At 49.7% G+C, this 12,740-nt stretch overlaps 1 protein-coding gene across 2 annotated transcripts in view; it reads left to right on the top strand.

The window, feature by feature from the left end:
- Nucleotides 1-12,740, top strand: part of TMC7 (transmembrane channel like 7) — a 53,260-nt gene that overhangs the window by 10,451 nt on the left and 30,069 nt on the right. For both annotated transcript variants that reach the window (XM_047780397.1, XM_047780398.1), the window contains exons 2-4: nt 6,507-6,747; nt 8,588-8,736; nt 12,217-12,384. In XM_047780397.1, coding sequence (XP_047636353.1) covers nt 6,507-6,747; nt 8,588-8,736; nt 12,217-12,384 — 558 coding nt within the window. The remainder of the gene's footprint in view (nt 1-6,506; nt 6,748-8,587; nt 8,737-12,216; nt 12,385-12,740) is intronic.

Raw genomic sequence — 12,740 nt, forward strand, 5'->3', positions numbered from 1 at the left:
TGGATGTTCCCTGGTTAGGGGTTGAATCAGAGCTGCAGCTGCCAGCCTATACCCCAGCCACAGCCTCGCCAGATCCGAGCCGCATCTGTGACCTTCAGGGCAGCTGGCAACACCGGATCCTTAACCCACCGAGCTAGGGATGGAGTCGAACCCACATCCTCACAGAGATGATGTCGGGTTCTTGACCCACTGAGCTGCCAGGGGAACTTAAGTTTTTCTGAAGCATCCACCACATGTCAGGCTCTGTGCTAGAACCTGGGGACTCATCGGTCCCTTTTGTCATGGGGGAGGGAGGGGGTCAGACCCTATGCTGGGAAACACGAAGGGTAGAGGGTGGGATGAGACAGCGATGCGGCGGGTAGGCACTCAGGAGACCCATGCTGGTTGAAGGACAGAGGGGAAGTTTGTTGAGGCAGGAACTAGTTACAGACCTTCATCCTCTCCAGAGCCCCCGCCCCCAGCCCAACCCAGAGTCCCCCACAGAGAGGGGAGGGGCTCCATGCACGTTATGCAGCAGAACTGATTCCCACGGCAGCCAGCCGGTTGTCTGGACCAGGTGACCCAGAAGGTCCCTTCTTACCCAGAGTTTCCATGATGCTGTGAGTGAGAAGAAAAACCCTGAAGGGAAGCCAGCACCAAATATGGTCAGGCTGGGCTCTTGGCAAGCTCTCGAACGAGGCTGGGGGTGGTTTTAGTGCCATTTAGATCACGGTTGGCCTGGACCCACATTCTGGGAGTGTTTGTGCCCATTGGTGGGATTTGGTGTCCTGTGGAAAGAGCTGCCAAGAAAATTGGGACCTGGAGTTCCCGTCGTGGCTCAGTGGGTTCAGAACCTGACATAGTCTCCATGAGGATGCGGGTTCAATCCCAGGCCTCACTTGGTGGGTTAAGAATCTGGTGTTGCTGCAAGCTGCGGCATAGGTTGCAGAGGCAGCTCTGATCTGATGTGGCTGTGACTGTGGCCCAGGCCCCAGCTTCAGCTCCAATGTGACCCCTACCCTGGGAACTTCCAAATGCCTCAGGTGTGGCTATAAAAAAAAGAAAAAGAAAATTGGGACCTCAGGGTGCTCTTCAGGTATGCCTGCCTCTGCCTGTTCATTCATTCATTCAGTCATTCTTCAGATGGAGGGCTTTCTGTGAACAAGACACTGCTCTGAGCCTTGGAGAGACTACCTTTGTCCTTAACGTGGCAGAGTACCAGACACCAGAAAAAGGAGTCGCGTCTGCTCTGCCCCCACATCTCCTGGAGCTACCCAGCCAACCTCCCACCTAACTCCTCTCCTACTTGCTGAAGTCCGGCTCTCATGGCCAAGAGATTCTAGGCATTTTTAGATGGAGACACCCAGTATCTGAGCCATGCTTCTGCCTCCGTGCCAGTGGTCATCCGGCGGCCCGCACCCCCCAAGGCTTAGGTGACCAACTGCAGAGAACATCCGACAGTGCATTCCTATCCTCTCAGGATGAGAAAACCAAGTCCTGGAGAGGGGACGCGGCCTGCCTTCCTAAGAAGTGGTAGAACTGGGAGGCTGTCTTGACCTCAAAGCCTTGGGCAAGCTGCCATCTCTCCGGGCCCCGGGTTCCCCATTGAAAAGCGAGGGCGGCGAAGCCTTCCATGCAGGTGGGCATGAGAAATCGGTGATGTCACAGTTTGGAAAGTGTGTGGTCCTACAGGTAAACTGTCAGAGGTGGATCAGCTATGAAAATAATGATGCCTGCATTCAAAGCTATGGTGGTGATTTTTTTTTTTTTTTTTTGGTTTTTTAGGCCTGCACCTGTGGCCTATGGAAGTTCCCAGGCTAGGGGTCGAATTGAAGCTGTAGCCGCTGGCCTGCACCACAGCCACAGCAATGCGGGATCCGAGCCACATCTGCGACCTACACAGTAGCTGATGCCAGATCCCCAACCCATTGAGTGGGGCCAGGGATCAAACCCGCATCCTCATGGGTTTGTCCCCGCTGTACCATAGTGGGGACTCTTGATTTTTTTTACATTTGAAGATGGAGAGAACGTCCTAGGGCTGTCTGAGAAGGAGAAAGCGCTCCTCTCCAATGATGGCCCTTTTGAAAACAGAGTTCTCTACCAGGGCCAGTTGTTAGGAAGTTTGAATGGGACCCATCCTTCCTGGGGCTTAGAGGCAGGAAAAATCAAATAATTATTTGTACGGCATTTTACTGTTTACGAAGCACTTTCAAATCCATGGCCCACTGACTGGTCTCCTTGTGAAGACTGCAGCTTTGGTACTTGACTCACCTACGATAGGTTCCTGGTTCTAACACTTCGTAGCTGTGCCAATGGGCAAGGCACCAACCTCCCCAAGCCTCAGTTTCTCCATCTGTAAAATAGGATAATTCTGTCCAAAGAGGAGTTCAGAGGAGTTCCCAATGTAGCTCAGCAGTAACAGACCCGACTAGTCTCCATGAGGATGCAGCTTCGATCTCTGACCCTGCTCCGTGGGTTAAGGATCTGGCATTGCCATGAGCTGCGGGGTAGGTCGCACACGTGGCTCAGATCCCGCGTTGCTGTGGCTGTGGTGTAGACCAGCAGCTGTAGCTTCAGTTCAGCCCCTAGCCTGGGAACTTCTTTATGCCACAGGTGCATCCCTAAAGAGCAAAACTGAATAAATAAATAAATAAAAGGAAAAATAAAAGAAGTTCAGAGCATTGGGTGGGCTGATGCCTCTTGTATACTCGGAATAGCCTGGCTCAAGTGCCTAATGGTTCCCAGCCAGTGTTCTTTATGTTGGTAAATCCATGCTCATGATTAGACGGATGAGGTCATGCTATTATAAATGCCACCTCCTCCTCCCCCCCTCCCCACCCCACTCCCCGCCGCCGGCCCCCAGGTCCTAAGATGAGAAACATGTGACTCAGAGATGGTCATTGTCTCTCCTGGGCTGGCCTGGCTAGTGGGTGACAAGCCAGCCCTGCTCCAGCCCTTGGTCCCTGACCCCACAGCTGCCGAATATTTATAGGTTGGTGCTGCTGCGCGTTCAAAGGCCTTTGTTCCAGTTAATAACAGCTCTTTGTTGCTGTCCAGAGAGGAGCGGCCTCCAGCCTCGGACCCTCTAGCCTTCAGCCCTCCCCTTGCCCCGCCCCCCATGTTTGCTTAGGGAGCCACGTGTGTCCTAACCTCAGGGTGCGTTGGGCTGGGAATGAAAGGTTGAGTGGGAATCGCAGGCTTGCACTTGGCGACTGGCAGGGCTCCAGACGCGTGTCTGTGTGTCATCAGTGGTAGACATGCCCATTGGACGTGCCCATTGGAGAGGCAAGGATTACAGAGCTGCTCTGTTGGACTCCAGATCAAGGCCTTGGCTCTTTCCCTCCTTTTTTTTTTTTTTTTGCTTTTTAGGGCTGCATCTGCAGCATATGGAGATTCCCAGGCTAGGGTTCAGATTGGAGCTGTAGCTGCCAGCCTACACCACAGGCACAGCAGCATGGGATCTGAGCCACATCTGTGACCTACACCACAGCTCACGGCAATGCCAGATCCTTAACCCACTGAGCGAGGCCAGGGATTGAACCCACGTCCTCATGGAGACTAGTCAGATTCGTTACCGCTGCGCCGCAATGGGAACCCCCCCAGCGCGTCTTCATTAAATTTGAGGACATTTATGGAGCCCACTGAGTGCCAGGCCCTGTGTTTGGTGTTTCTACCTGCATGATCGCCCTTGTGGTGGGGCCCATCCTTAGCCTTGCAGCCTACAGAGTGATCCTTTGCAATGCGGTCTGATTGAGATATGCTTTGGCTGTCCATCTGCTACATCCAGGGGTCAGAGCAACAGCCCACAGAGTCTGGCCCAGCCATCTCTCTGGCCTCTGCTTTTCTATTCTTCCTGTCCCAACTCCCTGTTGGCGCTTAACAGCGGGCTGCAAACATGATGGCTTTCACTACTTGATGGTTTCTGCTGTGCCTCAGGAAACCAGCCGGCTATGGCCGAGACAATTTGCTTAGCTGCGGGTCATGCCTCCTGGGTCTGAGCGTCCAGTGGCCTCTGAGCGCCCGTGGCGGGGCCTGGCGAGGATGATCCGGAGGGCTGGGGACCAGCTCCGGTGGCTCCCTGGGGTTCTAAGCTGGGACTTTGGTTCTGGGCTGTTGGCCAGTTCCTTGGCCATTCTCGCTGGGGACTTGGGGCCTCTTTATTTCCACGTGCCAATAGCCCAGCTGAACTTCTAACCCTGCAGCCCCAGGCTCCCAAGAGTGCAAAGGGAGAAGCTTCCAGGCCCTTTTGAGGCTTGGGTCTGGAACTGGCAGAGTAGCACTTCTGTTGTGACCTTTGGCTAAAGCAAGTCACAGATCCAGCCCGGATTCAAGGGTGACACAGAGGGCTGGTGTGGCTCTTTGGGGCCACCAACAAAAGGGCCTGTGAGGCTCCTGTTTGCTCACTCTTTCCCTGCCACCTAGACCTCCGTGCTCTTCTTCCAACATGCCACCCCCCCGCCCCGCCTGCCTCAGGGCCTTTGCACTTGCTATTTCCCTTCCCCAAATATCCACAGGGCCCCCAGCCTTCTTCTATTTAGCCTCAGCTTCAGTGCTACCTTAATAGAGAAACCATGCCTGACCCCACCTTATCAAAAACAAGGTACCCCACCCATCACCTCTGTCCCCTTACCCCCCCCCCCCCCTTTTTAAATTGCACTCATCACCTCCTGGCATAATATTTGTTGCCTGTGTCTTGTCGGATCATCCCCTGCCCCCACCTTAGAATATAAGTGCCATGGGGGTAGAGGATTTACTTTTTCACCGCAATACCCCTCACTCCAGATCTGACACAGGGAAGGTATATTTGGGAAATGAATGATGTTTTTAAAAAATTTATTTCTTTTCTTTTTTGGCCGCCCGCAGCATGTGGAGTTCCTGGGCCAGGGATTCAGATCTGAGCTGCAGTTGCAACCTATGCCGCAGCTGCAGCAATGCTGGATCCTTTAACCCACTGTGCTGGGTTGGGATCAAACCTGCATCCTGTGTGCTGCAGAGATGCTGCTGATCCTGCTGCACCACAGTGGGAACTCCGCGAATGCATTTTTGAGATGAGGAAACTAAAGCTCAGAGAGGTTAAGTAACTCCCAAAGACACACAGCTAGTCATCGACAGAGCCGAGATTCAAAGCCAAGCAATTTGTCGTCTCACATTAGGCTGTAGACACTCTGCTGTCTGAAGGGATCATTGCTTAGCTTTGTAATAACCTCTTCCCTCCTTCCTCCTTCTTCTGTGAACTTCCCAAACTAAAAGCGGATCAGGTGTAAATCCCATCTTGAAGGTGGCCCTCGTTCCTCCCCTTCGACAGAAAGCTCTCCCTCCTTGGACCACTGCACAAGGCACAGCAGAACGTGGCCTCCAGCTGTGGCCTGATGTAGCAGAGCGAACAGAGGTTCTTCTGGGTGGGCCTGACTCTGTTTCCAGCGCCCTCACTCACAGGCTCTCTAAGCGCGGGCAAGTTAGAAATGTCCTCCACGCGTTCATCCATCCAATATGTATTTATCGAACTGCGCTGAGCCAAGGATGCTGCTGGGTCCCTGGGAGGCTGAAGCAGTCATCACAGTCCCAGGGACAGACCTACACACGCGGTCACACAAAGACATATAAGGTTATAAGTTGGGATAAGTGCTATGAAGGGCTTACTGTGTAGGGGAAAATGTGTAACAAGGCCCCTGCAGTGGTGCAGTAATAGTGCAGTGATGTAGGGACCTTTTCCCTGAGGAAGTGACATCTGAGTAGGAGCTACAAGGATAAAGAGGTGGGACGGGTTCATTCCAGGCAGAGGGAACAGCCTATGCAAAGGCTCTGAGGAGGAGGGCACATGGGTGTGTTTTATTATAAGAAGGATCCCCCACAAATGGAAGTTGGAGGGTAGAGAGACAAGGAGTTGGACCATGCAGGGCGAGGGGTTGGGGAAACCATCAATGACTTTATTTTCTCATCTGTAAAATGGGCATGATCACAGTACCTACCTCAGGATTTGTGAGCATCTGTCGTCCCTGGGGCGATGGCTGGCTGTAGGCTGGCCTGGGATGATCTCAGCTGGGGCCGTTATTCCTGCTCCATCTGCTCTCGTCCTCCAGCAGGTTAGCGCAGGCTTGTTCACAAGGCAGCAGCTGGGGTCCAGAGAGCAGCAGAAGCTGGCAGGGCTCCCAAAGCTCGGCTTAGAGCTGGTACAGCATCACTTCTGTTGTATTGTGTTGGTCCAAGCAGATCAAAGCCCAGCCCAGATCGCATGACTGCATATGAAGCTCTGCTTCCCTGGCCCGGGAACTTCCACATTCTGTGGGTGTGCCCCCCCCCCCAAAAAAACATATTTGCAAACACATCTGCTAAAAGCAAACCCAGATTTCATTGTCCTGAGCACCATGCTGGTACATAATTAAATCATAGATGCTTTTGTCAGCAGCCCGGGCTCCTGACTGCAAGGTTTAGTTAGAGTCTCTGAGGTCTAGGTTTCCTGTAGAAGTTTTGTTTTTTGGCTCCAAATTCACTGGGGTAAATGAGGAGTTTCTTCTTTTTTTTCGCAGAGAACCTTTCTTTGGACTCCAGTTGCTTTTCTCCACCTGTGACTTTCCTTCAAGAATTGCCCAGCTACCGGTCCATTGCTCGGAAGAGGACAACTGTCCTGTCCCGGGACAAGCAGAGTGGTACTTTGCTGAAGCCCACAGACTCTTACAGTCACCAGCTAGAGAGAGGAATCGCCGAAAACCTGAATAACCAATCCATTCGGAAGTACGCGCTGAACATCTCGGAGAAGCGGAGGCTAAGGTTTGTCCAGTAACCATCCGGAAGCTGCGATGCACGGTTTCGGGCAGAGGGGATTTTTCTGCACGAAGTGCGTTTCCCGAGGAGGTCACATAATGACAAGTGTATCACGGAGGATGAGCGACGCTGCTGGGACAAAAATACTCCAATGTGTAAAATCTCCATGTATTAGGAGGTTCTTTCTTTTTTCAACATTTTATTTATTTATTTTTCCTTTTTCGGCCTCACCCCCAGCATCGGGAAGTTCCCGGACCAGGGATTGAATCCGAGTCCCAGCTGCCAGCCTACACCATAGCTATGACAATGGGGGATCCTTAACCCAACCCAGGCCAGGCTGGGGATTGAACTGGCAACACCGCAGAGACAAGCCGGATCATTAATCCATGGCGCCACAGCTGGAACCCTAGAAGTTTTTTTTCTTGCTCATATGAACATCCTGGGTTGAGGTCAAGGGGGACTTTGCTGTCACTCAGGGACCCAGGCTCCTTCCCTCTTGTGGCTCTGCAACCCCCAAAGCCTCATTGTTTGCAGTCACTCTGTTGCCTCTCCCCTCAGCCCTTGCCCAGCCACGGGTCCACTCTCTATCTCTGGAGATTTGTCATTCTGGACATTTCATATAAATAGAATCATATTCTCTGTGATCTTTGGTGTCTGGCTTCTTTTACTCAGCATATGTTTTCAAGGTTCATGCAAGTTGTAGCCTGTATCAGTTCTTCATTCTTTTTTTTTTTTTTTTTGGCTTTTTAGGGCCACATCAGAGGCATATGGAAGTTCCCAGGTCCCAGACTAGTGGTTGAAATTGGAGCTACAGCTGCTGGCGTACACCACAGCCGCAGCTACTTGGGATCCGAGCCCTGTCTGCGACCTGCACCACAGCTCACAGCTCACAGCAATACCAGATCCCGGACCCACTGAACGAGGCCCGGGATCAAACCCACATCCTCATGGATACTGGTTGTATTCATTTCCACTGCACCACAATGGGAACTGCCTTCATTCCTTTTTATGGCTGAGTAATACTACATTGTAGGACTAGACCTTATTTTGTTGATCCATTCATTGATGGACACTTTTGGTTGTTTCCACCTTTTGGCCATTGTGATTAATGCCACCGTGAACATCATGTGCAAGTTTTTGTTGGAGACCCTGTTTTCCATTCTTACAGACCATCTATCTACCTAGGAGTGGATTGGCTGGGTCATAGGGCACCTTTTTGAGGAATGGCCAAACTTCTCCTAGTGGCTGTACCATTTTACCTTCCCACCAGCAGTGTATGAGGGCTCTAGATTTTCCACAGCCTCTTGCGGGGGGCGGGGGGGTGTTAATTTCATGCTGAGACTTGATGGCACAGCCATTGTCATTGTTACGCTCTTTTTTTTGGGGGGGGGGGATCAGATCTGAGCCATGGTTGCAACCCACACCGCATATGTGGCAACTCAGGATCTTACCCCTTGCTGGGCTGGGGATCAAACCCAGGTCCCAGCGCTCCAGAGACACCTCCCACCCCATTACACCACAACCAGAACTCCAGTCATGCTCTTTATTTTTATTTTTTTAATTAAAAAAAAATTTTTTTTTGTCTTTTTAGGGCTGCACCTATGGAATTTGGAAGTTCCCAGGCTAGGGGTAGAGTCTCAGCTGCAACTGCCTACCTACACCACAGTCACAGCGATGCCGGATCTGAGCCGTGTCTACAACCTGCACCACAGCTCATGGTAACACCCGATCCTTAACCCACTGAGCGAGAACAGGGATGGAACGTGCATCCTTATGGATACTAGTCAGGTTCTTAACCTGGTGCATCATGGTGGAAACTCCACGCTGGTTTCTTTTTTTAATGCAGGGACATTCAGGAAACCCAAATGAAGTACTTATCTGAGTGGGACCAGTGGAAACGGTATAGCAGCAAGTCTTGGAAGCGGTTCATTGAGAAGGCTCGTGAGATGACGACCCACCTGGAGCTGTGGCGGGAGGACATACGCAGCATAGAAGGTACCCCCCTTGCCAACGCCCCCCGCGTGTGTGTCTCCATGGAGGTGTCCTGCACCCCCGGAGAACACTTTTCACCAACCTCCAGCTGAAATGTAGCATTTCCCTCCATCATGAATGCGAGCCTCAGACCACAGTGAGGATGAACAGAGCCTGTGTCTTTGTCCCCAGGAAAATCACAGATGTCCTCCTGTCCCTTCCAGTTGTTGTAGTCATCTGTGCTGGCCACACCTCAGAAATAAGAACAGGGGAGTTCCTGTTGTGGCACAGTGGTTAACGAACCCAACTAGGATCCATGAGGATGCGGGTTCAATCCCTGGTCTTGCCCAGTGGGTTAAAGATCCGGTGTTGCCGAGAGCTGTGGTGTAGGTCACAGACGAGGCTCGAATCCCAAGTTGCTGTGGCTGTGGTGTCGCTGCCGGCCTACGCCACAGCCACAGCTCCGATTGGACTCCTAGCCTGGGAACCTCCATATGCCAGAGGTGCAGCCCTAAAATGCAAAAAAACCCAAACAAGCAAACAAAAAAAGAAATTATAACAGTGATTAGATCTGCCCCTGGATCTTTTTTTTTTTTTTAATGAAAAAATTTTAGGAGTTCCCGTTGTGGCACAGCAGTAGTAACCTGACTAGTATCCATGAGGATGTGGGTTCAATCCCTGGCCTCCATCAGTGGGTTAAGGATCCGGCATTGCCTGGAGCTCTGGTGTAGGTCACAGAAGAGGCGTGGATCCCACGTTACTGTGGCTGTGGCATAGGCCAGCCACTATATAGCTTGGATTCAACCCCTAGCCTGGGAACTTCCAGATGCTGCAGGCATGGCCCTAAAAAACAAAAAAACAAAAACAAAACCCAACTTTTCTATAGGCATGTATCATTTGCATGGCTCAGAGCGGTTAAAATACTTGCCCAGGTGTGTTGGCTAGGACAAGACAGACCCAGAATTTGAATCTGGGCAGTCAAGCTTCAGAGCCCAAGGTTTTATCCATCATTCCAAGCTTCCTTTCTTGTGAAGGGGTGGCCTCCCTGGAGATTTTCATCCATAAAGTGGCTTGTGTGTTGGAAGGGAGTTTCTCTCTGTAGAGCCGGGGACTTGATTTTCTCTTTCGTGCCTCCATTCCTGAGATTTCTCTGCTGACTAGGTGGTCCTTTGGCAAAGAGAGAAGCAAAGAGTGTGAATCTTCAGTCTCAGAATATGAGTTCTTTGCCTGCAGCAATAAGCAGACCCTACTCCTTGAGTGTTGATGTCTGTCCTTAGTAATTTAATCACTATCCGATGGAAGGTTTGTTTTCCATTTGAAAATCAATGAATGTAATCTACCATTTGAACAGAATAAAGAATAAAAATAGTATGATTATCTCAACAGATGCAGAAAAGGTATTGATGCAATTCAACTTTCATTCTTTTTTTTTTTTTTTTGGCCATTTCTTGGCCACTCCCGCGGCATGTGGAGGTTCCCAGGCTAGGGGTCGAATCGGAGCTGTAGCCACCAACCTACGCCAGAGCCACAGCAATGTAGGATCCGAGCCGTGTCTGCAACTTACACCACAGCTCACAGCAATGCTGGATCCTTTAATCCACTGAGCAAGGGCAGGGATCGAACCCGCAACCTCATGGTTCCTAGTCAGATTCGTTAACCACTGCGCCACGATGGGAACTCCTCAATTTTCATTCTTAACAAATAAGAAATGGATGGGAACTTTCTTAATTTATGTATATAAATTCCCTGGTGGCCTGGTGGTTAAAGATTTCGTGTTGTCACTGCTATGGCTCAGGTTCGATCCCTGGCATGGGAATTTCTATGGGTCGGGGCATGGCAAAAAAGAAAAAAAAGTTTTGCAGCAAACGTCATACGTAAGGGTGAAATATCAAAAGCTTTTCCCCTGAGATGGAGAATGAGGAAAAGGCTGCTAATATTCACAGGTTCTATTCAGCAGCATCCTGGAGGTCCTAGCCAATGTACAATGTTGGAAGAAAGAGGGACAGTGACCAGAAAGGAAGGAATAATGTCTTTTTTTTTTTTTTAGCAGATGACATGATTTGTTTGTAGAAACTAAAAAAGAAACTCTTAGGATTGACATGTGAATTTAGCAAGGAGATCTATAAATCCACTGTATTTCTATATGCCAGCAACAAACACTTAAAAAAAAAATGATACCGTTTGTAATAGCATCCTTATACCTAGGAATACATCTAAAGGACTCTATGTAATAATTCTGCACAGCAGTCTATACAATGCTGTTGAGAAAAAGAACAAAATTATACCATGTTCATTGATCAATGCCTCTATATAGTAAAGATGTCACTTGACCTCAAATTGATCTAAATATATATAGGTCATGATATATTCCGTGTAATCACCACGTGTGTGTGTGTGTGTTTGTGTGTACGAAAATCGATATGCATGGAGTTCCCGTTGTGGCTCAGTGGTTAATGAATCTGACTAGGAACAATGAGTTTTTGGGTTTGATTCCTGGCCTTGCTCAGTGAGTTAAGGATTCGGCGTTGCCTTGAGCTGTGGTGTAGGTTGCAGACGCGGCTCGGATCCCGTGTTGCTGTGGCTCTGGCGTAGGCCAGCAGCTACAGCTCCGATTAATTAGACCCCTAGCCTGGGAACCTCCATATGCCACGGGAGCGGCCCTAGAAAAGGCAAAAAGACAAAAAAAAAAGAAAAGAAAAAAAAAGAAAATCGATATGCTGATTCTACAATTTATGTCAAAATGCAAAGGACAAGGATGCCTAAGGAAGAACAAAGCCTGAAGACTTGGAGCACCATATATCAAGTATTATTATTATAAGTCTACAATAATGAGACAGTCTGGATTGGTGTAAGGATAGACAAATAGACCAATAGAAGAGGAGAATTCAGAAACAGGTGCATAAATATATTGCCAGTTACAGAAGCACTACTGCCGTTCACTAGGGAAAGGATGGCCTTTTACATAAATGATGCTGAGTCAACTAGACATTCCTATGAGAAACTATAAATATTAAGCCCTCCTTTACACCATCTTAAATGATTAATTTAAGATTGATTGTAGATTTACATGCAAAAGTTTAAACTACTAGGAAGTAAAGCCTTAACGCCAACAGTAGGAGTTCCCACTATGCCTCAGCGACAACAAACCCGATTAGTTTCCATGAGGATGTGGGTTCGATCCCTGGCCCCGCTCAGTAGGTTAAGGATCCTGCATTGCCATGCGCTGTGGTGTAGGTCGCAAACACAGCTCAGATCCCGCACTGCTGTGGCTGTGGTGTAGGCCGGCAGCTGTAGCTCAAATTCAACCCCTAGCCTGGGAGCCTCCATATGCCACAGGTGTGGCCCTAAAAAAAAAAAGTCAACAGTGGAAAATGTGAAATGATTCTTCCTTCCTCCCCCACCAAGAGCCTCCTATTTCAGTTCAGCCCTCTGTGGCTGATGAAACCTGCCGTGGGTACTAGGTCAATACTCTTGGTCAGTGTTGTTTGGATTTCTTTTTTCCAGGGAAATTTGGCACCGGGATCCAATCCTACTTCTCCTTCTTACGGTTTCTGGTGTTGCTGAATTTGGTGATATTTCTGATCATCTTTATGCTGGTTTTGCTCCCCGTCTTGCTCACCAGATACAAGATCACCAACAGCAGCTTTGTGCTCATTCCATTCAAAGACGTGGGTGAGTCGAAGGCCTGGTTTGCCATGAAGAATGTTCTTTTCATTGTGTACCTAGCAGCCAGGCTTCTTTCTCTAAGAATCTTTATATTCTAAGTCTTGGGTGACTGTATTAGTCAGGATAGGCTCGGTTATGCTGCAGAAACAAATGACCCCAGAACTCTCAGGACCCAATAACCACAAAGGTTTCTTCTTGCTCACAGTTTATGTCCATCAGTGTTTGGTGGTGGCCTTGTCCCGTGTTGTCTTCACTCTGGGACCTAAGCTGACAGAACCGCCTCTCTCTGGCCCATTGAAAGTAACTTCGTCTGTGGGAAAAAAGAACCACAGCAAATGTGTGCTGGCTTCTGGTGCCTCTGC

This window comes from Phacochoerus africanus, chromosome 5 (assembly GCF_016906955.1).
Source record: "Phacochoerus africanus isolate WHEZ1 chromosome 5, ROS_Pafr_v1, whole genome shotgun sequence".
NCBI lineage: Eukaryota > Metazoa > Chordata > Mammalia > Artiodactyla > Suidae > Phacochoerus > Phacochoerus africanus.